At 46.8% G+C, this 25,917-nt stretch overlaps 2 protein-coding genes and 1 non-coding gene across 3 annotated transcripts in view; 2 read left to right on the top strand and 1 right to left on the bottom strand.

Annotated features, from left to right (window-relative positions):
- Positions 1–7,099: 7,099 nt before the first annotated feature.
- On the top strand, positions 7,100–10,709 carry LOC119392788 (endothelin-converting enzyme 2-like). Its single transcript, XM_037659740.2, has 4 exons — positions 7,100–7,378; positions 7,974–8,081; positions 9,177–9,421; positions 10,567–10,709. Exons 1-4 carry the CDS (start codon positions 7,172–7,174, stop codon positions 10,697–10,699), a joined length of 693 nt encoding a protein of 230 aa, XP_037515668.1. The 5' UTR covers positions 7,100–7,171; the 3' UTR covers positions 10,700–10,709.
- Positions 10,710–13,405: 2,696 nt separating this feature from the next.
- The window catches only part of LOC119393732 (angiotensin-converting enzyme), a 29,462-nt gene continuing 16,950 nt past the window's right edge, over positions 13,406–25,917 (bottom strand). The window contains exons 9-12 of the mRNA XM_037660850.2: positions 19,780–19,966; positions 18,997–19,095; positions 15,848–15,970; positions 13,406–13,851 (exon numbers count right to left, since the gene is read on the bottom strand). Coding sequence (XP_037516778.1) covers positions 13,689–13,851; positions 15,848–15,970; positions 18,997–19,095; positions 19,780–19,966 — 572 coding nt within the window. The 3' untranslated portion in view covers positions 13,406–13,688. The remainder of the gene's footprint in view (positions 13,852–15,847; positions 15,971–18,996; positions 19,096–19,779; positions 19,967–25,917) is intronic.
- On the top strand, positions 17,774–17,845 carry Trnat-cgu (transfer RNA threonine (anticodon CGU)). Its single transcript has one exon. It is a non-coding gene; the product is annotated as a tRNA-Thr (tRNA).

The following is a 25,917-nucleotide window of genomic DNA, read 5'->3' as shown; positions in this document are numbered from 1 at the left end:
CATGCAGAGGACAAAGCATCAGGTACATTTTGTCGTTATTTGCGAGATCAGCTGCGTGTTTATTCCGGCCTGCTAAGCCTAACGCGCAGATAATTTGATAATGGTTCTTGAAATTAGAGCAATATAGTCACGAATACATTGCTGTCAAACGTCAGAACATTAATCTAAAGCAAATACAAGCGTCAATTTGTAACTTATGGGTCAGGCAGCGCACGACGACTACTTGATAAATTCGAAGCGGAGTGCACCAGCTTCGAAGGGTGCAGCCATTTTCTTTCTTTTTCGGCGATGCCGTCTGTTCGCCCCACTCGTGCGAGCAGACGCCAGGGAGACGCTGAGCAAACGACGCAAAGCGGATGAATACATGTGGAGGGGCTGATCGCCCTTCCTATTGGCTAAGGGGCCCTGTAGCCTTATAGTGCTGAAGGGAACTTCTGAGATGGAGTATAGTGCACGCCATGAAACTTGCACGATTTGCGGACCCATGTTGACAGCAATCGCAATTCTATGTATTATCGGGAGTTCTAAATCAACGGCAATGGCCTTCGATATTAATGAAAATAGAACAGGCCAACGCGGGCAGTGTTAATACTGTGGTTGCGCGCGTCAAAAGGCGTTATCGCCCCCCCCCCCCCCCTCCCGCTTTCGATTGTCTTCATGCTCAAGAAAAAGTTACTGGTTTCGCGGCACTCTGGAAATGCCGTTGGGGTTCCCCAAGGCCTACGTTTGAGAACCCCTGCCTTAGCCTATAGGCTACCGCCCATGTGTATCTGAGACGTTCAAAGTCAGATCAGTGTTGCGATCTAAAAAAAAAACAAAAAAAAAAACAAAAACAACCTTAGACAAAGGAATATCTGTAGCGATGAGTATAACATGTTATTTAAAGCTTCGCGTTGGATTTTGAGTAACAGCACACTATGTAAACCTTAACAGAACCCGCACAGCGAATCGGACAGAAGGATGTTACCGTACAAGTTAAACAAAAGACGCCAAGCCTGCGCAAAACACGCAGCACAGTCACAGCGAAGGCTAGGGAAGCGGCCTTAAGGGTCCGGCGTACTTACTGCGCCAAGTGCTAGGACAGTTGCGAAGCATCCACTATATATTGGAAGAGGCGAAGCGATGAAATTTACATCGAATACGGCGACCACCACATGCAAGTACCGCCCGTTTATTCCTATACAGCCCTATAGATTAGAAAATTAGAGTTATTAGCCATGAAGTTTTGCCAAGGTTGCTTCGATAATATGGACTGCTCCATTATAACCAAGTTTAGCCAAAGTGAAATTACGTCGCCGTTGGTCTTTAAATAAAGCAGAGTGTTCTAACTGGAGTGCAGGACCTTCGCACGGAGGCGGTTCACCTGCTTGTGGCGCTGAACTCCTCGTGGGGTATTCTGGCGCCGGAACCACCAGACGAGGACGTGGTGCGCTTACTGCTCCTGCTGTCACTCCGCTTCGGCCTCACACCCGTGCTGCGCGTACGCTTCCGGCCGGTGGGCACCAACAGGACACAACTGCTGGTACGCCTTTTTTCACTTATTTATTTACCCTATGAACAAAATGACGTTACATAAGGGAGTAAGTTTTTTAAACAGAACAACTGAGCAAAAGTCGGTCACGACGGTTTTGATATACAACTAAAGCTCCCAATTATACGTTTATCTAAACGTCGCGAAACTTACCATTAATAGGGATGAGCGGTAAATCGGTTCCAATTTTGAGATGTGTAAAGCAAAAAAAAAAAATCAGTTTCGCCTCAAGGGCGAAGCAATGAATGCGATAGCAAGAAATTGGAATGTCACAGGAAGAACGGCAAGCAGCTGGAAACTTGCTGCGCGCTGCTAAAGCACAAAGGATGCAAGAAAAGAAAACACACAAGGCGAACCCTCACAGCTCCACACTTGCAGCGCGCTGCTCAAACACAAAGGAGGAGGCGCGAAAAGGACGCACAGGTATACATAGGACGAGCGCGAACTGTCGCAGTTGTTACTTCAACTAACCCCTACTTTGGCTCTTGTAGCTAGCAGATCGCTCCTTTCGCAAACGCGGCCGCTGCAGCGAGCAAAGTGACCTTCGTGGGGTCTATAGCATCAAAGCGAACTTTGCGGGGAAAGCACAAGACGCACAAAACTCCCCCTCAAGAGATAATTGCGCGAGCATGGTCGACCACGCCCTGTATGTCAAAGCACAAGTCGAAGGCGCACATCCCAACTCCGCCGAAACACGAGCCAGTTTCAGAATTACGGACCCTAGAAATTTGCGAGCCGCCCGGACGCATGTTCCGAACGCAAGCCACTCTCGGACTCTTGTGCTCGCGTTGTCCGAAGACCCGGCAGCGCCTTCCTTTGGGCGGCAAACAAAACCACAGAGCGTGCGACCGCAAGAGAAGAAAATAAAGACGGTGCGCTTCCCTTACAAAAATGTATGTAGACAGTCTATAGACCGTCTAAACGCATTTTTGTAAGGGTTGGCAGTGGCACGTGAAGCCACGGCTCACGTTCCCTACGGGCGTCGATCCTGGTAAATAAGATAAAACTTCATTTGGCTCTAGTTGGTACATATTCCTGAGGTTAAAATTACAGCGCAAACGCACTTCTTTGTCCTTCTTACTTAGTGCGTGGACTTGAGGAGAGACCTGGGCGATCCCTTCTTACTTCTTCTTTACTCCTCTGTCCCTGCGCCCGTCTGAATACAATTTCATGTCTTTGCGTATGTAATACACTATCATCCTTATAACACGTTTTGGTTTAGAGCTGTTGTTGTGTGCGCATGTGCGGTAAGTTTGCCTTGGGCTTATATATGCATTGGCGTATGAAAGAATAGAGCAGTTGTTAGCCAGCGCTTGTGTCATACGTATCTTTTCTTCGTGGGTGTCTTGTGCGTTGGCGCTGTATTTTAGCCTTGGGATTCTGGTCGCGGTGTAAGATATATACTGTGATCCTAGATTTAAACAATGTTTTGGTGTGTTGCGAAAAGTTTGCTATGTATTTGTTGTTTAAAAATTTTGTAAAACGGGTACAGAGGCCTTTTGTCAGGTATTGCTATACCTTTAGCTTCTGTACCTTTCTTGGTGCAATTCAAGAAACATAAAGAATCTGAATCTGAATCCTGGTTCAGCCGTTTCCTTTCGTTTCTGCCCTTCTGTGGCATAAGTCTACACGAGCCAAAGCGTTCCCACTAGCTCGCGGCATCACGAGCCACGGGTCGCTCTTCTTTTTCCCTGGCCGACTGGCCACGAGTGGCGTGGCGCTACAACCCCAAAATGTAAAACTAGCGTGTGTCGCCAGCGATGCGACGCAAATGCGTCGTGCTCACCTCGGCAAGGTGTGCGTACTTTGCGATGCAATTGCTTTTTCAGATAGAGCCGTCCAAAGCACCCCTTCCCGCGGACCGGCTACCACGCGGAACCACCGGCCGCGTCCTGTCGTGGTGCGCAATATATTTACGCACCCGTCTCGTCGACGAGGACATGGCCGAGATGGCGGACGTCCTGCGCGACATGCTGTCCTTGTCGTCGCAAGCCGCGTCACCGAGAGGAGCGATTCGCTCACCGGAAATCCTCGCGCACTTGGCGCCCTCGGTTCCGGCCAACACGTGGACCGCGGCTGCATTCACGGTTTGTGTTCGAAAGCAGAGTGGTTGACGGAGGTGCGCTTTTAACGCTCGTTCATACTTGCGACTAGCACCGGTCGCGCGACCAAGTTAGTCGCAAATGGCCTCTTTGGTAGCAAAGCGACTGCTCTGGCTCAGTCGCTCGCTGCTTGATTTCACAGCCGCGCGACCGCAGTCGCAAACCACTGAACCAATCAGATGCACAGAAGCAGGATGTCAACGTATTTTACGGGGTAATGGCCATGCGAGCAGATGTGAATTCTGTGAGGCGATCAGTATCGGTCGCACGCGGGTGTGAACATTGATAGCCGTGAGTCGATTTTTGGTCGCCAGTCGCAGGTGTGTATGAGCCTTTCCATTTGGCTAATGAAGAAACGGCTGTTGCTTACTAATATATTTTGAATGCGCACTATCGCTATAAACCGCTTCGACGAATGTTTTCTCATGTTCACTTAAACGTGAGGTCATAGCTGCAACTTGAGATCACGTGGGATATTATTCTGTCAGTGTCCACACCAATAAGTGGAATGCCTGCTCTTTGTCTTAGAACGTTTCTATCCATTACGTTTCCTGCCGGCCATACCATCCCAGATGTAAACGAAGCAGTTCTACCTTACAACATTTCGTGTATCAACGCAGGTAAGATACGAAAGCAAACTAGGCGAATGTGCTAGTTATAAAGCGTAGCAGTTGCTTTTCAGTTGGTATCAGGACATACGTCACCTGTATCGGTAAAGCTGCGTGCAATTTGTCCATGACTTCGGGCATTTCACACAACAATAATGCAAGAACCTCACCTCATGCGATACCATCTACGTATAGCGTGTCATCAAAGGTGTACATTACAGGCACGTAGGCAGGGGGGGGGGGGGCGAAATTTTTCCAGCCCTCTATATTTCCAGGCAACCTTTTTTTTGTTTTTGCCATGAAAAGACTGTCTTTCGAACAATTAGGCCTTGCCCCCCCCCCCCCCCCCCGAAAAAAAATCCTGGCTACGTGCCTGGTACATTATCAACATGCAGTTCCGATATCCCGCGTGCAAACACGATAAACAAGTATGCAGGATGATTGAGCTAAAGTGACCAATAGTGATCGAACAAGAGATGTCTCAATAGCCAAAATTTCATCAAGAGGTCATCTAACACGTTACCTCGGGCATCGTAGGCTTTAAACATGTATTCCCATCAAGGCGTACATACATATAGAGACACGTGTATTTCAGTCTGCGTGGCATTCGCGGTACACGTGGTATGTACGCCACGCAGTACGCGGCTTCAAGCCCTTCTTCCTCGCCTCCCGGAGTGCTGGTACGAGCAGTGTCCACTGTTCGCTCTGTTCTCGGCGTGCTGCTGAAGGCGCGCTATCGCGAAATGGTCACGCCTTTCATGCTCGTCCAGTCGCTTGCCACGGTCCTTGGGCTGCACATCGTGCGAGGTAGGTGACAGTCTTACGACAAGTGTGCTAAAGGCGCACGCTATTCGCCGCGCAGAAACTGAAGCGAATAGTGCTCCGAATGACAGTCCGAAAAATAAATCACTGTTTGTTTCAGGCTATTCGAGCTACTGGCCACTTTGCTCTTGCTAAATGAACGTCTCACAGTCGTTGGAGATGACGTACTGCTCTTACGTAGTCATTGCGTCATCTCGAACGAGTGTGAGACGTTGCGGTGTAATTCTAGGCCGTATACATGAATGAAAGCGTGAAAAATATGGGAATGCCCATAGAGCGCTACAAATTCATTATTACGATGGGCTTCGTGCGCTGGTGAGATGGCGTTGCGGCGCTTACAGTTTTCTGTAACACGTTTCATTCTTTGCTTGAATCTAATAAGCGAAACGTTGTCCGTTACACGGTAACATTCGAACGCATAGCTACATGATGCGGCGCAGCTCAGCAACACAACTTCGACTTTGTTGGCCGGTACTGAATCCACCATTTGCGGTAGCTTAGTGGCGATGGAATAGCGGTGACGAGTATGAGGGAGCAGTTACGATGGTATTGCACCACCACTGGATTCTCGGTGTGTCAGCATTCCACCAGTGCACCTATGTGATAGTTATCATTTCTAAGAAAGTGATTTGCGCACGTTTGATGGTGATGGGCAGCAGTATAAACGCGCACGGTGGAAAATAAACATTTTTCGGTAGTTAGCGCTCGTTTGTAGTCCCGTGTCTGCTGTTGTGTCCATGTTATTTGCACTAAAATTTGTTACTGATGCCGAACGAACAGGCCGATAGACCGTTCCGTGATAAAAGCCGATGCGTTGTACACGAGGGCGAAGGGCGTCATACGCGTTAACCGTCGTTTCATCGCAGTGCTGTGGAGGCGAAAATACTTGAGGCCCGTGTACCAGACTTAATAATAATATCTGGGGTTTAACGTCCCAAAACCACGACATGATTATGAGAGACGCCGTAGTGGAGGGCTCCGGAAATTTCGACCACCTGGGTTTCTTTAACGTGCACCTAAATCTAAGTACACGGGCGTCAAACATTTTCGCCTCCATCGAAAATGCAGCCGCCGCTGCCGGGATTCAAGTGTACTAGATTTAGGTGCACGTTAAAGAACCCCAGGTGGCCGAAATTTCTGCGGCCCTCCACTATGGCGTCTATCATAATCATATCGTGGTTTTGGGGCGTTAAACCCCAGCAATTATTATTAATTGTTATTATCATCGCAGTGCTGGGTGGCAGGAAAGCAAGCGCTGGTAGCGATGACGAACGTTGCCTTCGGCTGAGCCGGCGCGTGCTGTTGCCCGTGTGGAACGTGCTGTACTCGGAGGCCATCGCTGACCAACGGTTCGTGCCACGTGCCGAGACGCTCGTGCACGAACTGAGGCTCAAGTTGCGCGAGCAGGTGCAAGCCTCTCATGTGCTCGACGGGGAGAGCCGCATCACGGCGGACAACAAGCTTGCCGCTGTCAGAGCCGTCTTTCCTAGGCCACATGCACGTATCTTCAGCTTACGATCGTTGTGTATCTAGATCTCAAAGTTGCACAGTGTTTCTTTTTTACTTTTTGGTTTAGCATATCGAAGGATTAGAATGGAAAGCGAGTGTCAAAGAACGTAAAAGGCCACAAAACACTGTGTCACCATACCAGCCATGTCATTCTGATTGTTTAGCTAAACACTGAGAACGTCATGGGATACCATCTCACCCAAACTGCTATCCTTGCCAGCCATGTCAGTAACTGAAGGAAGGTTCGACTTTGAGATGGTGATTGATAATGATTTCATGGATCAACAACAAGAATAATAATAAATTGATTCGCGCCTCAGTGAGCGTTCTAATTACACACTGACAGGTGGGAAGAAGAACTTCTTAGGTTTGTCACATGTCTCACACTGGCGCTGCGCACACAATTAAGGTGTATGGGGTAAAAACATCCGGATAAACCTCCCTTGGTACTCACATGCCCCTGAGCTAGCCCACGTTTCCATGGTCTTAATATGCAGTCGTTGTGTCACTATAAAACGGCGCAGGGCATCGGTGGCTATCGACCCCGCGACCTCGCTGCCCCGAGCCACAGTTCGTGGGGCGGATTCCTGGCGCACACGATGACGGCTCTGGTTTTCCTGCAGCGCACTCGCCGCTCTCCAGAACGCGGCTGGTTGCTGACACGACAGCAGAGTCCACACATTCGACTCAGCCGCGACAACGAGCTGTGCGTGCCAGCCGCTCAGCTCAGGGAGCCGTTCGCGTCGGGCTTCCCTTTCTTGGACCTCGCGACACTGGGATCCATGGCGGCGCAGCAGATGCTTCAGGTCACACGAAGGATCGAATCTTGTTCCACCAGTTACGGCATCAACCAAGCATCGTTTGTATGAGAAGCACAGCAGGAAATCCGAGCTGGCTCTCTCGTATTCGTTTTTTCGTTACTTTGTTGCACTAAACATAAAATAGTAAGGCATTTCCACTGCAACTTAATTTAGCTGTGTTGCTAATGGGCTAAAATAAGAACAAGATTTTGCAGAGGTATTCTCTGTCCATCCCTCTTGAATTGTGTCTGCACGCCTTTGCTTGCATACGCGGGAGCCAGGGGCGTAGCCAGGATTCTTTTTTTTTTTATTTGGAAAGCGGGGGGGGGGGGGAGCTCAACCACCCTTTGTGTATGTTTGTGCGGGTTTATGTGCGTGCTGTGTATACATACACGTGCAAGATCGAAAAATTTCGGAGGGCTCTCCCCTGCCTACTCCAATGTTGTGAGCCTTCACGCTATGTAACAGTATCAACGTTGCTGCTATTTCTGTTCGTTATAATTCATACGCGATTCCGGACAAAGTTTCGTCTTTCGACACTAGACTTTGTCTTCTCACAGTTGCAATACCAAGTTTATTTACTCAATTGACAATGACGCAGGCGGTAGGGGAGCGTGGCAGTCAAGTGGATGAGACGGGCACAGCACGTGACTGGTGGACTGCCAAGACGCGCCAGCAGATGTGGCAGTATGTGCTGTGCCTCCGACAGGTATAGACCACTCAATGAAGAAAAGAAAAACTGTACTTTATCTCGAAAGCAGCTAAAAGCCAGAGAAATGCTACGAAGTACGCATGGATTCTGTCCTTATTTAATATGAAATGCTCTAGCAACCAACAGCTTTCTTTTTGTACATGAAATAGAGAAACGTGCGGAACGTCACACTTAGTGGTACTATAGGCTTTTCCCTCAGCAAATACGAGGTCAATTCCTCAGTACTTTGATTCCATATCACAATTTCCTCACAATGCTTTCTTTCTTACTCTTTTACCATATACAAAGCACCATGCAGAACGCCATATGTTATCAACCACCACTGGCAGTGCTGAATAAGCACTCTGTTAATATCTATCATTTCCACTGTACTCTATAACGCCAAGCGATTTTGTCTCTTGCCACTATATGCATTGCTTTGGCATGACGCCAAGTTCGTTGCATGAAACTGACGTGATACATGGAACGAGACAATAACCGCTTTCATTACTGCTGAAAAGGCACTGGAATACGGGAACTCGTTGGCGCGAGTATCAGCGCTGTCAACACCGCATATTTTAACACTCAGTTTAACCAGCACGAGTAGGAATTTTACTGTTCTGAGCGACGCTATTCCGCTTGGCGTGATCGAATGGGCGCGAACCGTTGCCAAAATACCAGTAAGAAGTTGCATGGAACCAAGAAAACGCCTGGGAAACGCTTTGAGTTTACACAATAAATAAGCTTTTTTGCTACATGGCATTCGTCACTCGTATATTACCCCTGATGAAATAGTTGACTCTCAGATTGATGATGGTGGTTACATGACATTCGTCACTCGTATATAACCGCTGAAGAAATAGTTGATTCTGAAATTGATTATGGGGATGATTATTATGATCATGACGGCAATATGTGGCGTTTATAGGCTCAAGCGCAAGCTCATGCTGAAGAGTGCCAAGGTGGGCTACGATATATTTAGCTTAAGGAGCCCCAGAATGCAGAGTTTACCATGTCCCCTTTTCTCCTATGAGTATCATCTATGCCAAAGTATCATCTATCATCTGCTAGTATCGTCTGTCATCTATGTTATAGCGCGGGATGCGGTCGCAGGTGTACCTGTCTGACAGCGCCGGTGGCCTGGAGTTTTCGGATGCGGACGTGTGGGACCAACTGGGAAGTGCCATACTGGGTCTGCAGACTGCGTTCCAGTTAGCGGTCTTCAACCGCCCAAGGACAGCCAACTCCGGCGCTCGAGAACGCAGCGATGCACCGTCCTTGAGCCCGAACCAGGGCCTGCTGTCCATGCGGCAGCGCTTCTTTGTGCGGTTCTGCCGAGGATACTGCGAGCGTTTCGTGTAAGCGCAACTTACTGCGCAGGGGAGACCTTGCAGTTCTTATTGTGCCCATTTCCAGATAAGAGAAAACAACTTGAAATTATCCGAGAAATAAATCAGGGGGCCATGTGTGCTGCCTAATTATGCAATTTAGCGAGTACTTTGGTGCTAAAGCGCTTTAGCACTAAAGTGCACTTTAGTGCTAAAGCGGCACTAAAGATGACTCAAAATACAAATGCCACATAACATTATAGTTCACATCGAAAGCAGTCCAACCCCCGCCATGGCGCTCGACTGCTGACCCGAATGTCGCGGTATCGAATTCCAGCCGCGGCGGCTGCATTTTCGATGGAGGCGAAAATGTTTGAGGCCCGTGTACTTAGATTTAGGCGCACGCTAAAGAACACCAGGTGGTCGAAATTTCCGCAGGCCTCCACTACGGCGTCCCTCATAATCATATCGTGGTTTTGGGACGATAAACCCCAGATATTATTAAAAAATATCGGAGCCCTTCCCCTGTCGGGAAAATGAGGGCAAGCGAAGCTTGTCGTCTACGTGCCTGGCGTGCTAACTTTCTTTCTTTCTTTCTTTCTTTCTTTCTTTCTTTCTTTCTTTCTTTCTTTCTTTCTTTCTTTCTTTCTTTCTTTCTTTCTTTCTTTCTTTCTTTCTTTCTTTCACATTGCTCCCTCCGGTGTCCTTGCTCCATGGCGAGAATCGGACCTTCATCCACATGCTTAGCAGCGCAACACTTCAGTTGCTACAGGCAACAACGACGGTCTTGCATTCATATTCAAGCAACAATAATATGTGGCAACGTGAAACGACAAGTCACCTCGATAAAAGATGAGATTGCCGTATCAGAAACGGCTTATCGCCGACAAGCCCACGATCGAGAGAGCATCGATTATTGGAAAACGGCGCATACAAGTACACGTGTGACCAGCGCACCTATACCGGGGCGGCATTTCTGTACGCTCGCCCGCGCCGGGTTTTTCGCGTTCATATGGAGGTAACGCAGATTTTCCATGATCCTATCGGCTGCTGCCATCCGGAAGGAGTGACGCCGCATCCTGTATATAAAACACTTCCCAGAATTCCACCCCCTATTCATTTTGCTTTTCGGCCTGATACGTACATAATCCAGGAGCCCTTTACACGTTTCGCAGGAACGGTTCTGGCCGGATGCCGGGCAGCTGGATTTGCAACGCCGCAGCTATGCACTTGGCGGCATTCGCGGACTCCTTCGGCTGCCCGGACGATGCGCCCATGGTGCCAAAGGAGACATGCGACGGATTCTAGGGCGATTTTTTAATTCTAAACGTGAGTGTTCATTGATCGCTTTGCGCATTTACGATCGTCACTGTCCGTTTAATCGACCGAAAAATGAAATGCTGACACGCAGTTCAATTTGGCGAAAAGATGACAAAGAATAAATTACTTCTGTTCGCTTCTTACACTTCTTGCAGTGGATATTGCACGCCCTAACACGCAGCACACACGCTTACTTGTCAACTAGCCCAGGCAGTGTTGATTGTTCAGCTGCTCAAGTTAGTTATGAGTGAACAAGCCTATTTGTTTAGTATCGTCACTAATGTTACACACGCGGTCACTTTTCAAATCACCGGATACATCTATTCCACACGAATGTGATCACTCTTTATCGTGTTTATACTCTTTCCTACTTTTAAAGAGCCTGCTTACGAAAGTCGACTGGTTTCCCCTTTAAAAAAATCCTGTAGTAGAGCCCGCAACAGTCAATGGTAATGATCTATAGCACTCAGCCCAAAATGATTAGCAGAAAGGGAACTGGACACCAATTGTCGCCAATTGTCACTTTTTATGTTTGTCTTTACTTCTCTTTAATGTGCTCTTTATGGCTTCCATAGTTATCAACAAGCCCAAAGAACAAGAACAGGCTGTTTAAGCATAACTTGACAGGCTGTGCTCTATGATTTATGCTTCAACATTGCATGTGCCATTGTCTGGGCATTTGGCTGATGACTGCGAGGAAATCTTGTGACGCATATTACTTCCTACAAGTCGACAAGTTTTCTCCTTTTCTTTTGCGTATTTATACGCCACGTGAAAGGACTTGTAGATATTCGAAAGGACAACAGTTTCTTCAGGGAAATACAGACGCATACGACAAAGAGAGAGGTCACTATACCACCACGTGTGTGACACTGCCATGCCAATTTTTATTGAAGCACGACTTGAATGTTTCCATGCCTTTCTTTACGTATCCAGGAGCGGAATTTTCGTGCCAGACAACTCTGCAAGCAAGTTCACTGGGCTCTTCGTGGGACACTTTGGCGTGTTCGATATAGATCGAAGGACACGCCTACTGTCTGCCGCAACAGCTGGTCTGGTGTCCTTGTGCGCAGGGACACTGGCACAATGAACCTCCGCGTCGTTAAATAAGGAAAATGGCTCGTATTGAATTTAGACGATGATTAATTGTTGCTTTACGTACATTCTTGGGAAGTAACGTCGTGGCTTGCGCAGGCGTGACTGTGAGGCTTTACGGCTTTTTGCTTGCTGTGGGGCTGCTTCGCGATTATTATGTCATTTTACTGCGAAAACCACTTTCAGGAATGTATGAAAAGTTCTCTTCCATGCTTTTTTTTTGTCTTTTTGTAAGAAGGTGTTGACTATAGCAATCATTCGGCATCGTTCGGTTCGCACGGAAACATGATCAAGGAAGGCAGCTTGCCTGGTATACTGTGTGCTTTAGGAGAAAAAACACACACAAAACAGTGGGAACGGTGTTAAGCTTAGAGGCTTGCGATATGCTAATCACGGGCAGGAAAGTGTTCACTAAAAGGACGTTACGTTAAGATGTTTTAAAACAGTCACGGGTAGCTCTGTGCTAAATATTGGATCAACAAGAAAGTGAGAATTGCAGAACGTCGACAGGAGACTGCGAAGTGTAAGCAATTGAGTTCTTTAACAGAAACGAATCGTGCACTTAGACATACGTTCAGCTGCAATGAGAATATTTATGTAGCGTTTTCTGAGAAATATAGCCGGTCACGGGAACACTTGTAACAAACAGTTACATTACAGTTGGTAATGTGTGTTTAATGTGTACCGCATCCCGTAGCTTAGCCTTCGCTGCCGGATACCAAACCAGCAAACATCCCGCCGAGTGAAGGATCGGGAGCTTACGCATGAGATAGCGCTGTCCATTCAAGATTGCCGCCGCTGCTCCGGCTGCACTTCCTCCCTCCTCAGCCGTGCACACCGCCATGCCATCTACCGTACCAGAAATGAAGCCGGTTCAACTTTAGCAAGCAGCCTGAGCACCGCATGGCGCTAGGTTGCTATAGGACTGCTCATTCCGAGAGTTGTGGGGCAGTTAGAGACAGTGAAAACTGGGTGATATTCAAGTTCATCCGCGCTTAATCTCTTCGTCTTCCTCCTTTTCCTCCTCATGCTCCTCTATTTGTTTCACTCTCTCACCATCCGACGGCCTGTAGAGCACCGGCGCACGTTGAAAGAACTTTTCGGCGCTTTTTAACGAATTAGTTTTCAATGTAACGGGCAACCTTGCCGAAACTTGTATGGTAGCCCCACGAGAGCTTAACGGGCTCTAGAAACGCCGCTCTTCCAGCTTTCGCTGTGACTGTGCTGCGGTTTCAGCGCAGGCCTGGCGTTTTTTCTTTATTATTTTGCATTATGAAAATAGAAAACAGGAACGCCTGTATGAAATAATGCTTTGTTGTTGTTGTCTAATGATTTGATGACGGTTAACGATTAATAGCAAAGCCTGCGTAGGCAGAAAGCCTTTAATTGGTGGCATTTGAAAAGTTTGGCCACGAAGCCTCCATCAAGGCTCATCTAAATTTAAGAGTGTCTTAATTCTGTCACCACATAGGCACACATTAATGACCGTAAGTACCACCGTACATTCGATCATAGGCGATTGAGGTAAAATATGCTTGCCGAGTGTTGTGTCGAGTATGCATCAGAATTTCAGAAACACCGCACAGACTTCTAGTGCCCTTGCCAGTTGTACCGGTACCTTTGCATTTATAATAGGAAATGCAGGAATGAAAGGAATACCAAGGTTGCAGGATTGAAAATAATTTAGTTTTCTCTTTCAGCTGAGTAAGGTGTCAACATGCTTCCCCTTCTTCCTATAATGGATTGTGTAATGAGCTTGACACGTTGTCTCCGTTGTCGGTTTTAAGACTTGATGAGGCGTCGCTATTGTACACGTCAGTGGAACATTACGCATGGAAACGTCGGTCGCTCCTCGTGGCGTCCTGCGTGTTGGGAAGCTTGTTCACCATCCGACCGAGTTGTTCAACTTGATGTTCTCTCGCTTCAGCCACACAAATAACGGATCGTAGTAGTTCAGCAAAGGTTCTGCCGATATTTCCGGTGTGCCGGTTGCCATCTGCAAGGCCTCACGCCATTCTATCGACGCCCCGAATGACATCATGTGCCTATAAAAAAAAAAGGAAAATTGAAACAGCAACACAGCACGACCTTCATCTTGAAAACAGCGCAACAACACGAGGACGAAGAAAGAAACAACGGGATGGGCGCTGACTCGCAACTAAGAAATTTATTAGGAAGAGCACATACTTTTATACAAGATGATGTCACGTTTTCTTTCTTTGTCCTCGTGTTGTTGCGCTGTTTTCAAGATGAATACCAACGAACTTGCCCAAATAACTGTTCTCCTAAACAATACGGCCTCTCCTAAAGAACTAAAACAGATATATGCGGTCTCTATGTAGTATCTTGTTGTCATATGTACGCACCTGTTTGATTTCGTTGACACTAAGAGGAAAGTGAGAGTGCGAAGCATGTTGAAGCATATGTATGCTGCTGTATATGCATATTAGAGCTGTGCACGGGCCGTATTTCCGAGCCTGAGCCTGGCCCGGGCCCGCTGACTTTGTCGAAGGCCCGCCCGAGCCCGACGGCAAAGGGCTGCGAGCCCGCCCGGCCCGGCCCGACGTACGAAAACACAATCCCGGGCCCGGCCCGGCCCGGCCCGGCCCGGCCCGGCCCGGCTTTTTGAAGGTTCGCTGCGAAAACAAAACATTGTTTTCCGGTAATTTGGCATTTTATTGAGCATATCAAATATGATCAAACGACGCACGACGAACAGTCTCTAATAGAGACTGTTCGCGGCACTTTTGGCTATACAAGTAGACGGCCTCATGCCAGCAACAGTGGAGTTCGCTCGCGAAAGCCGTCACGTGTATGGGGTACGCCCATGCAAGCGTCAGCTTGCACGAAGGCGATCTACGTCGGGTCGCTCGTCGCTGTCGCGTGCATTTTCACTCATATGGGATTTGGCCTTTAATCTAACGTACGCGAACAGTCGCGTGGCGCCGTCACTAGCTTAGGTGGTGTTACTTCTCTGTTTGTCGGAGTGCAACAGAGGCAGTGCTTTACCTGCTCCCCTTTTGTTTAAAGTAGCGAATGGAAAGGAAAAGCGGTAAAGGGCGGTCGCGGAAAAGGCGCTGTATGCATGCTGGAAAACAATTCCCGCTCATTCTCTATATTTCGGGCTTGAGTCGGGCTTTACGCCGTGCCCGAGCCCCGCCCGATAAATCTCCAAGTAGCCCGAGCCCGACCCGGGCCCGAGGTAAAAATACGTCGGCCCGGCCGAGCCCGGCCCACGGGCCGGGTCGGGCTCGGGCTTTCGGGCTACCCGGAGCCCGTGCACACCTCTAATACATATGTCTGTCTGTATGTATAATTATGCGTGTGTATATAGTATATGTATGACTATGTGATGTTGCCTCCCTGCCAAAGAAAAGTGTTGCAGACACGTCAAGCTGTTCGAGGACAGCTTTTGTTCTGCAATCCGCCCAGCTGTATATGTAACTATACAGGATGGTAAATAAAACAATTTGAATTTCATTTACAAATTCGATTTCAACGCAGAATTTCGTTCACTTTATGACTGATTCATTCATAAAAATAAACTTCCTATATACAGCACTTCTGTGACTGCTAGAGAGGCCGTAGTAGTTGGATCCGAATTAATTTTGACCCCTTGGGGTTCTTTAATGTGCTTTGTAAATCCGCACACTCTAAATACCTGATCATTATTTTTTTCTTTTTTTGCTTTTTGGCGTTTCGACTCATAGAAACGCTGCCGTTGCGATCGGTCATCGAGCCTTCGACTTTGTGCTCTGCAGGCAGAACACAGCATCCACTGAGCTATTCCAGGGGTTCTTCTCACATTGGAATGCGCTGTTGTAAGCAACTAATTAAATGCCGACCATAATTTGTCATGCCGAGTATCACACTGTAAACCTTCGAATGATTTTATACTGTAAAAAATTACTCGCCCTTATTTACTACACAATTTTTCAATTATTGTATACAACGCTACATCTATGTTGAGGCATGTTCTATACGCAGATATGTTGACGCATGTTCTATAAGCAGATATCGCATCTGCTGATTCGTACTTACCTTAAATTACGAACGGCTGGAGTTTCACTGTCGACACAACAAAATACCATGGACGTTTCTTGGTGTCGATCTGAACACATTGCCTTCAACAACTGGTAGTCAAGGAAGCGCGCAAAAAAGTACCTGCAAGTTATAAGACATAATATCATTATTTTATATTCGCTCGGCTGTCGCAGTCGGTTGACTATATCCGGTCACCATATCCGGCAACGACACCGTGGTGCTCAGCTAGCCGACGTGCATTGGCTACGAGGTATCTTTCCAACACAGCGGGATGCTACTTTGACCTATACAGGAATGCGTGGTACTTTTCGTGCATGGGTCCACATCCGGCCGCGCCTCAACCAATGAGGATTTTTCACTAACCGTGAACTCCGGATGGCCTAAACCCATATTTCAGAGTTTCAGTATAGCTTCAATGGGGAGCTTTGATTGGTCCGCAAACGGCAAACAGTTTGTGGGATGCCTTAGGCTTTAGCGGCCTGAATGGTGGGGTCATCTGGTGGCACAGAGCACAAGCAGAAGCAGCAGAGAATTTTTACTACATTCATGAAGTGTATCTTCCTTCGGTGCTGGAATAAACATTCGTCAGTAGCGTGTAGGCAATCAAAAGGCTGCCTTCCTGATGCTTTTTTTTCGTCAAGAACACACAGGCAGCATGAAAAAGACGCCTGCACTTGTGTGTTTTTTAGAAATCATCATAATATGTCGCCATTCGCACCAGCTAACTCAGAATTACGTTAATGTTAGGGGTGTGCGAATATCAAATTTTTCGAATACGAATCGAATACGAATATCCACCTTCGAATATCGAATATCAAAGGAAAAATGCCTCCACAGTAACGATATTTTATTTAACATGTAGCTATTTGAAGAAAAAAAAACATTAACAGCCTGACTGGCAACACAACATACACTGCTATCTCCAGAACACAATGTCCAGGCTAGCGCAATGCACATCACAACACAACAAATATCACGGCACAATGAAAATAATGAATACATGTTATCATGAAGAAATATCAGTTGCTCCACGTGATCAGGTAGCAGGCACTCTCTTGTAACAGAGACACCCCCCCCCCCTGCCACTGAAGAGGCACGCTCGCTTGGAACAGAAGTGGCTAGTATAGGGAGTTACATGGGGCAAAGCTTTGCCAGACTGGGGTATCTGAAGGTGCCTACAGTCCGCTACCAGTCGCATGGGTCACTGTCTTTCTTCAGAAGTGGTCCCGCATAGTGAACGAGTGGTAGTGCGGCACGTTACGGCCGCATAATATTGAAAATGTACGGTTACATGATAGCCAACAGCGCTGCACGTCGGAGATGCACCAGCAATAAATCATACGTATTGGGGCGCTCGTCGCAGGCAGATATCGTGCCTCCGTGTACTTACGATGTTTATGGCTCCTCTCAGCAACGTTTTTTGCGATACGAACGCAGCGGAAATGTGGAAGACGAGTTATTTTACGCATGATAATCGAATCGCATATTCCAATTTTTTCGAATATTCGAAGTTATCGAATATTCTGACCTTTCGAATACACGATTTTCGAATCGAATACGAATATTTCGAATGTAATATTCGACGAATATTCGAAACTTTCGAATATTCGCACACCCATAGTTAATGTCATTCTGCATACTGGTGTACTGGACACGCTACAGCTTTCTAATGAAAACGATTTTAATTACAAAAGCAGCTAAATTAAGGATTAGGTGGGGAAGGAGGTGGAACGGGCGGCTGAACATATTTCCCATTGACATCCCGTCGACGTGGCCGTCTTTCAGTTTACTATGTACAGACGGTGTAGGACATGAAGTCCTTTAAATTATCGCACACGCCACAAATGTTCCCGCGCCTGCGCATTCCGGTTGGTTTTTGCTCAAGCTGTTGAGGATACGCTAGAAACACGCGAGAGCGCGAGAGCCGCTATAGCTCAGTGGCAGAGCGCTGGTCTCGTAAACCAGCGGTCGTGAGTTCAACCCTCACTGGCGGCTTTACTTCTTTTGTGCCTTTTTTTTTCTTGCTGAAAGTGGCAAAATGAGATGGCAAAATGTCGAATATTCGAGCCCTATTGCAGTCAGATCAGCCCACCACTGGATGTCGTAACGCAATCACACTGCGGCCCCTTCTACTAGCGTCATAAATTCAAGTGCGCACAAAAGTTAACTTATCACAGTGCCTGTTACGAGTAACTGTACAGGGTCGACCACATCTAAGCTGAACACCTCATTAGTATTCAAACCGGTAAAACTAGTACGTTTCTTATACTTCACGAGTGCAATACCCGTTATAGAACGTCTAATCATGGTGTCGACAAACACAGTATTGATTTTCCGAATTATGTATTAAACAGCAGCTTCAATAAGGTCTTGAATACTAATGAGGTGTTCCGCTTAAATGTGGACGACTCTGTACATGCCAAAACGGCATACAACCTGTAACCGGTTTCCAAACATAGTCCAAAGCGCACAATGTATAGTTTGAGTAAAGTCACCGTTATATATACCGGTTAACCTAAAAACAGGAGAACGTAACAAGATAATTTTGGAATTGTTTGGTTCTTAAAATTGGATTTACGATGAAGCGATTACGCGAAATATTCATCATGGTTATAAAGTCGGATGCATACGACACAGACCAAGCGCGAAGAACGCCACCACACAAGAAGACAGGACGGATGCACAGATACACAGGAAGAACAGGCACATAGGGAGAACACATAAGCAGAAAGAGCGCCCGCCCTGTGTATGTCATCACTGTAGATTGCATAGCGCAACTGATCGACGGGACACAATGAAGATACACGTACAACAATCTACAGTGATGCTATACCAACACGCCCATCCTTCAATCTTAGCCTGTACATGTGTTATTGCGTGGTCGTGTTTTCGGCGCTAAGTCTGCTGTAACTGGTTTAAGCATACTCTTTTTATACTGACTCCGGATATCAAATCAATCATATGAAGCTCGTTGCATCTTTCTACACAAAGAAACGCCACGCTTGCTGCGATTCTCCGCTATTCTATTATCTGTAATAAAAACAAAGCGTTAAAGAGGCTGCGTTGTGGACGCGAAGGATCATTTCTTCTTATTTTTGTGGCCCGCTTTCAATAAAACTCGCGGCGAACAGGAAAAGACTTCTGACCTGAAGTAAGGTATGAAGTGGGACACGTGGTGTTTTCCTCCAGCGTCGAAGTATCCCCTCGCCTCCGGTGTGGGTGGTTTCACACCTTGAAACTTTTCTCTGTTTGGAGAGAAAATTAATACATATAAAGACGACGAAAAGACATCGCGATATGAAATGAGAACGCAGGTCAATAGAAGCGGAGCTCCCGCTACTGTCCTTCACGTGTCCGCGTTATCTATGTTTGTTATCAATTACATTGCTTTTATGCTTTATACCATATATCAACGTAAGGTCGTTTTCCTGAGTATGTAGGTATATCGCGTTAATGATCCAGGCAACATTGACCTCAACTGCTCTCAAGGAGGTTTAGGTAAATTCTTAAGGCGCTGCATACGCCTGTGTTGCCCTCCCCGCACCCTGTCCTACGCGTGCTTTCGTGTCTTTTTCTTTTTCGCTCACTCAATACACCCCGCTACATAAAACAACGTACTGGAAAGCTTGTTAATATGCAGTTGGTTCGGCGTTTACATCAACTACCTCTGGACCCCAATAAAGTTTGCATCATCATCATCATCATAATCATCATCATCACCACCACCACCCTAGTTGTCGTCACAGTCAGCCAGCATCCGCTTTTTCCTCTCGTTATTTAAATTTCATTGTATACCTAAACCGATCTCCCTTCAAAAGCGACATCATTACGCATGATTGCGGGGATACATACGCGAGCTTCTAGCATCGGCACTTCTCAAAGCAATGATGGGCAGATAACGTGCTCATGCCATATGCAAAAGCGCATACCGGTAATCCCAGAGTGAAGAGGCCAAGCTCTCAGCAGGGATACGGCCTTGAAAGACAGCGTATCGCCATTTTTCCACGGATAGAATCCAGGGCAAAGGCACGAGCTTGAATAGTGCCTCCCGCAGCAACCTGTCCACAGTGTCGCGATGCGCGTTCACACGCATCTCGGTTTCATCGGTGTGTGTCCCTGTAAGCAGAGTTTTTATTCAGTCATACCAGTTGAAAAAAGTCTGTTCAGAAACCTGGACATGCCGTGGACAATTTTGCGAAGGTTAGCGAGCCCATGCGCCACCTAGGAGCAACAATTAAAAACACACGGCATTGCTGAAACAGCATCTTTAAATTCTAAGGACGCAAGAACCACGACGACGATTGAAAAGATACTTTCAAGAAAGGTGTAAGAGCTCTTCCGCCGTGTTATCATCCGCAAAAACTGAACCGCATACATAAACACACTTCTCGATTCATAAATAAAGCCACGCTTGCGTTTCTGCCCAAAGCAAACCGCAAGAAAATGCCATTTATTAAGTTTACTAAGGCGAAAGCCTTAGATGCCTGACTAAGCGCGAAAATTAATCGTCGGCGTCAACACGAGTCACGCAAGAAATCATCACCACGTAACGATGTCACCATATGACGTTATCATGAGGTCGCAGATCACCAAAATTAGTGACGTCACCATGATGTCATCGTGATGTCACTATGACATCATACAACGCGACATCACATGACAACATCACATGACATCGTCGCATGGTCAAAGGTGTGGGCCAATGTCTGAGGCATGCAGTGCAAAACTAGGCAAGGTGCAAAAAGCGTACAATGCCTCCAGTCCTCGAGACGCTGCACAAAAGCGTTAGGTGCATAAAGCTTTCGGAGATAGGCGAAGAAAAAGGAGAAGAAGATAACTTTCGCCTTTGAGTCGTCTTTGGCGAATGCATAAGGGATCCTATGAGTTATTTGTTTTTAATCTGGCGCCACAACCAGCAGACCTCCGCCATTACGACCAATGCCGTGTCCCGTTTTCGATACATGGGACCTATGTGTTGTTTGACAATTCCTGTGACTGAAGAACTGTGCTGTAAAGTGCGTAATTAAAAATTATTCCCAGCTTAAGCATACTAGCCTGCTAGAAAACTTTACGACGCCAACTATACCTGGAAACGCATTTCGAAAGTCGGCGATGAAAGACTGAGAAGACCAAGAAATATGTGTTCGCGCAACCTGATCAGAAAAAAAAGGCGTCGGGTGAAATTTGTCAGGGCCTCTAGAACAATGTTATCTTCTCGTGAAGTTTCTTCAAAACGTCTCAGCGTATCGAGTTATCGCGTAGTAGGCGTGGATTAGCGTTCTCCTGAGCGCACTCTCGTCTCGGCTACAGACACGAGCTCGCTTTCAAGGTGGCCAAGGAGGACTGCAATATACGTGTAACAGGTTAGAGACGCCGAGGGGAGATAAGTAGATTTTTTGAGGCGATAATAACGGCGGCGGCTTGCAGAGAAGACGCTCGGGCGACAACTTCGGTGGCACGAAGAAAAAAGCTGCGGTATTCGGGTCTATGGCCTCGAGTACAAATTTATTTATTTCATCTCCGCGATACACGGCACTGACAAACACGTCGAGGACATTATCGACGAACACCGTGCGGTCTCCCCTTGTTCGCAGACAGCACAGGGCGTGCGAGGCGGTTGGAATGATGGCGTATGCCGTATCACTTTACAAATACATCGACCCCAGCTTTTTGCCCGGCTTCCTGGCGCCTCGACATTCTACCGCTGCCACGTAACGGGATTTGTCTCAATTTTTCTTGTCCCCTGCTGGCGCATACTCCATTCCTTGAAGATGGAGCTAGCGATCAAAGGAATGTCACGGTTTGATTCTTGTTAAGATTTTTTTTCGTATGCCACTTTCCATGAAGCTAGGCTATAATGGCTATAAGCCCGGCAAAAAAGAGTGTTGTTATCATTATTGCTACATCTAATTTCTTCTGTTAGAAGGAGAAATTTAGTGCATACTATAGAGCGAGTGCACTTCGCCTTTATTGGCGTTTGCAGACCCTCACTTCGAAATGTTTAGTGACGCTCGTTCTTGAAAGCACTGTACAGCGAGAGCATTCTTGAAACGATGTTCTCCCTGTTGAAATGCGCAGACTTTGAAACAGTGCCTCAAAGACTAAATAGCTTCGAAAACAGGGTTGCCACTAATCCTGAAAGAGATATTACGTAGGATACTCTCTTTTTCTTTTTTTCAGGCCTTTGCCTTGCTTTAGTGCTTTGTGGAGGAAATATAGTTTGATTTGATTTCTAATTAAAAGACTGTTGCCACGCTTGAACGCGGTTAAACGAAGTTTGTCGAAGGACAGCTAGGTTTTGGTTGCTTTGGGAATGGACGAGACCATAGGTTTGCAGAGATTTAACTTTATAATAATAATAATATACAGGGTTTAACGGGCCAAAACCACGATACGATTATGAAGCACGTCGTAGTGGAGTGCTCCGGAAATTTTGACCATCTGACGTTTCTTAACGTGCACTGATATCGCACAGTACGTGGACCTCTTCCATTTTGCTTCCACCAAAATGCGACCGCCGCGGCCGGGACCGAACCCGCTACCTTCGGGTCAGCAGCGGAGCACCGTAACCGCTATACCACCGTGGCTTTTTTTTAATTGCCTTCTTGACTACAGGTCAAGATAGTCTAACAATCACACATTATACCAGTTTCCTGTGTGTTAATGCATCAAACAACGATGTTACATCCTCATCACAGTCAGTCGTGTTATACACATCAAGCGCTTTGACAACAATTTCCACGAGACACTCATGAACAGATGGAACTTTAAAATTACAGTGTCTATATGCTAGCATGCTGCGCCATACCGAATGCAGACCCATTAATAATATAACATCCAAATGCGGAACAGAACATTCAAATGGCAAAAAGCGAATTCCGTGCGAATTAAGAGGTAATTATATCTTTAAGGTCCTCGTGGTGGCCGATTTAACTTTATTGTATGTCTTGGTGGCAAGGACGATGAAAGTCTACACGATTCGAGTACACGCCGCGACAAGGGAGCCAACGTGTTGCACCAACAAGACAACACACAGACGCTGCTCGGCGCCGTCGGCGCTCTCGGCGCGAACGCGCAGTGAACTTGGATGCAGCCAGCGCCGCTGGCGGTCGCAGCACGAAAGATTAGACAGTTATAGTTTAGCGTTAGCGTGATAGCTGGTGTTAAAGAAGTAGCGTTACCGCACCGCAAATATTCGTTGCGGACAGCGCGTTTTAGTTTAGCGGGATAGCGTTTACGTGCCCAAGCTGTGATGGTGGCGTCATATAGCGGAGGGTGAATGCGTTAAAAAAGTAAAAAAAAAGACTGAGAATGCCGCAGCGATATTACTACTTTTTTAGTAACAATAAAAGTAAATAAATGTGAACCACTCACCAAAAGCGAAAATTTTTATGTTGCAGATTGGTTTACACCGATCTTCTAGTTAGGCCTATAGGGACGTTCGAAAGGGGAAGCGATCTGAAAAACTACGCTAAGTTATCTGTAATATTCGGGCGTCGAAGGTATACCTGAAAGCGAGCGAAGCCATTCTACGCAGTCGTTCGCTGCGCAAGAAATGAATCCGTCCACATCAACGCTAAATTCAGTTCAAAGCGGGTGTCCAAAACCGCCGCTATGTTTAACGTACGCTATACGTTAACCACGGAAACACGGTAACACTAAATCTGAAAAATAGCGTGCGTACGGTAAACGCTACGGGTCATTAAACAGTTATAGTTTAGCGTTAGCGTGAAAGCGGGGGTTAAGGAAATAGCGTTACCGTGCCGCAAACGTTCGTTGCCGACAGCGTGTTTTAGTTTAGCGGGTTAGCGTTTACGTGCCCGAGCTGTGACGGTGGCTCCATCTAGCGGAGGGTGAATGCGTTAAAAAAAGTGAAAAGAAAGAAAACTGAGAATACTCGCCTGTATTCCCGCACACAGCAATATTACTACTTTATTAGGAGCGGAGCTCCTTACAGCATCACCTGGTCAGTCGTCGCTCCATCCGGCGTGTCCCCGCCGTCGCGTCTCCCGTATTATTCAATAGAAGGCGCTGTCCCATAGAGATAGAAAAAATAAAAGAAAATAAAGAAAAATAAAATATAATAACAAAAATAAAAAATAAAAAAAAACGAAAAATAAACAATAAACAATAAAAATAAAATAAATAAAAAAAGAATATAAGAGAGAAGAAAAAAAGGAAAAATAATCAAAGCGGCGTATCGCTTTGATTACTGCTGGGCGAAACCACTGAACATTTCACGGTGTAACCATGATTGCTTCAGGAGCTTCGCCCAAGCTCTTCATCATTCACCCGTGGATATGCTGTAATTTTTTTTATTAATAATAAAGGCAAATAAATATGAACCACGCACCAAAAGCGAAAATTTTTATCTTCCAGATTTGTTTACACCGATCTCCTAGTTGGGCCTAGGGGCGTTCGAAATGGGAGGCGATCTCAAAAACTACTCTAAGTTATCCGTAATACTCAGGCGTCGAAGCTACCTGAAGGCAAGCGAAGCCATTCTACAGAGTCACTTGCTGTGAAAGAAGTGAATCCGTCCACATCAACGCTAAATTCAGTTCGAAGCGGGCGTCCAAAACCGCCGCCATGTTTTACGTACACTACATTAACCACGCAAACACGGTAACGCTAAATCTGAAAAATAGCGTGCGTACGGTAAACGCTACGGGTCGTTTAGCATACTGCGCATGCGCATTTCGATTCCGCTATTCCGCTAAGTCCGCTAAACTATAACTGTCTGTTTAGCGTACTAGCATGCGCATTTCGGTCCCGCTATTCCGCTAAACCCGCTAAACTATAACTGTTCATTGACCTTGAGCCGCTGTTCGTTTTCGCGAACGCGCCGCGCTAGTCTTTCGCTGAAGCTTTTTCGCCGGCGTTGACCTTGGCTGAGGTTGAAGGGTTGATTCGCGGAACCAGGCATTACCTCGGTTTGTATCTGGAAGAATAGAGCTACCGCTGTAAAAAAACAGCCAATGGAAACCGCCGACGCATCGCCACTCTCAGCACTTCTCTTCCAGACGTGTTTGGCGAGTCGTTAATGTGTTTAACGTGGCACCCTATTGTTTCGACAATTGTGTTGGTTTGATTTCTAACAGAGGCAATCGTTCTAACGTCTTTCTTACTCGAAAACCCTTGCCACTTTGCTGCTTCTTGCCAAACTTTAAGGTTTTGATTTATACAATCACTGAAATTTTTTTTTCTCCAGGGCCCACAGGATCATGGCCGACGTCTATGTTGGGTCCTCCCCTCCTCTGAAAAAGGGGAGGAGGATCTTTCTGCCAATAAAACAGAGTTTGTTCATCATCATCCGCTATAACATCGATTTTTGCTAATACCGTATAGAAGGACTAACCTAACGCAAGCTGATGAACGCAGGGCCGGAAGGAAATCAAATTCGTGTTCTACAAAATAACGAAAATTGGCGATTTGTAAAAAAAGAAAAAGAAAAGAAGTAACGGAGCAAAGAATAAAGAAATCGTTTCAGCAAAGTAATAAAAAGTCACAGTTTCGCCGCAAGGGCGAAGCAATGAATGCGATAGCAAGGAACTAATGCTATACGAAGTGAGGCTCGCCAATGGATACTCTCAGTTTGAACAGCGCTCCTGTTGCAAAGGCGGCCGAAGCAGCGAATGAAACTAGCGTGCTTCAAGTGTCGAGCTGTGACACTTGATAGTTCGCGCTCGTCTTCTGTTTGTTCGTTCAGCGGCGTCCCTTGAGCTCGAGTGGCTTTCGTACGCGCCGTAACATGAGCGCGGACATCACGGTGAAAGCGTGAAACATTCCTCTACCCCTCGCCACGAGAAAACCGCGCGAGCAGACAGCGGAAGGGCAAGCTTCTCCCATGCGCAAATATAAGAAGAAGCGAGCGAGCTCGCCGACGACTTTTAAATGCGCCCGTCGGGCTCCTAGCGCCACCTCGCTGGTAATGAAGAAACGCTTATTATCGCCTGCTGTCTCCGAGTCCGTCCAGCGCTAAATGGTGTGTATATAACACTCGCCGTTAGCTACGCGATGGATCTGCCTTTCGTGGCGTAGTGGATAGCGCCGCTCGCTTCGGAGCA

This window comes from Rhipicephalus sanguineus, chromosome 5 (genome assembly GCF_013339695.2).
Source record: "Rhipicephalus sanguineus isolate Rsan-2018 chromosome 5, BIME_Rsan_1.4, whole genome shotgun sequence".
NCBI lineage: Eukaryota > Metazoa > Arthropoda > Arachnida > Ixodida > Ixodidae > Rhipicephalus > Rhipicephalus sanguineus.
This window is presented reverse-complemented; position numbering and strand designations above follow the sequence as displayed.

What these genes read in the sequence shown, in the direction of transcription:
- LOC119392788 (XM_037659740.2), top strand. Translation starts at nt 7,172, where the DNA reads ATGACGGCTCTGGTTTTCCTGCAGCGCACTCGCCGCTCTCCAGAACGC. An exon ending in CGGCGCAGCAGATGCTTCAG is followed by an intron (nt 7,379 to 7,973) that starts GTCACACGAAGG and finishes ACAATGACGCAG; the next exon opens with GCGGTAGGGGAGCGTGGCAG. An exon ending in GGATACTGCGAGCGTTTCGT is followed by an intron (nt 9,422 to 10,566) that starts GTAAGCGCAACT and finishes CACGTTTCGCAG; the next exon opens with GAACGGTTCTGGCCGGATGC.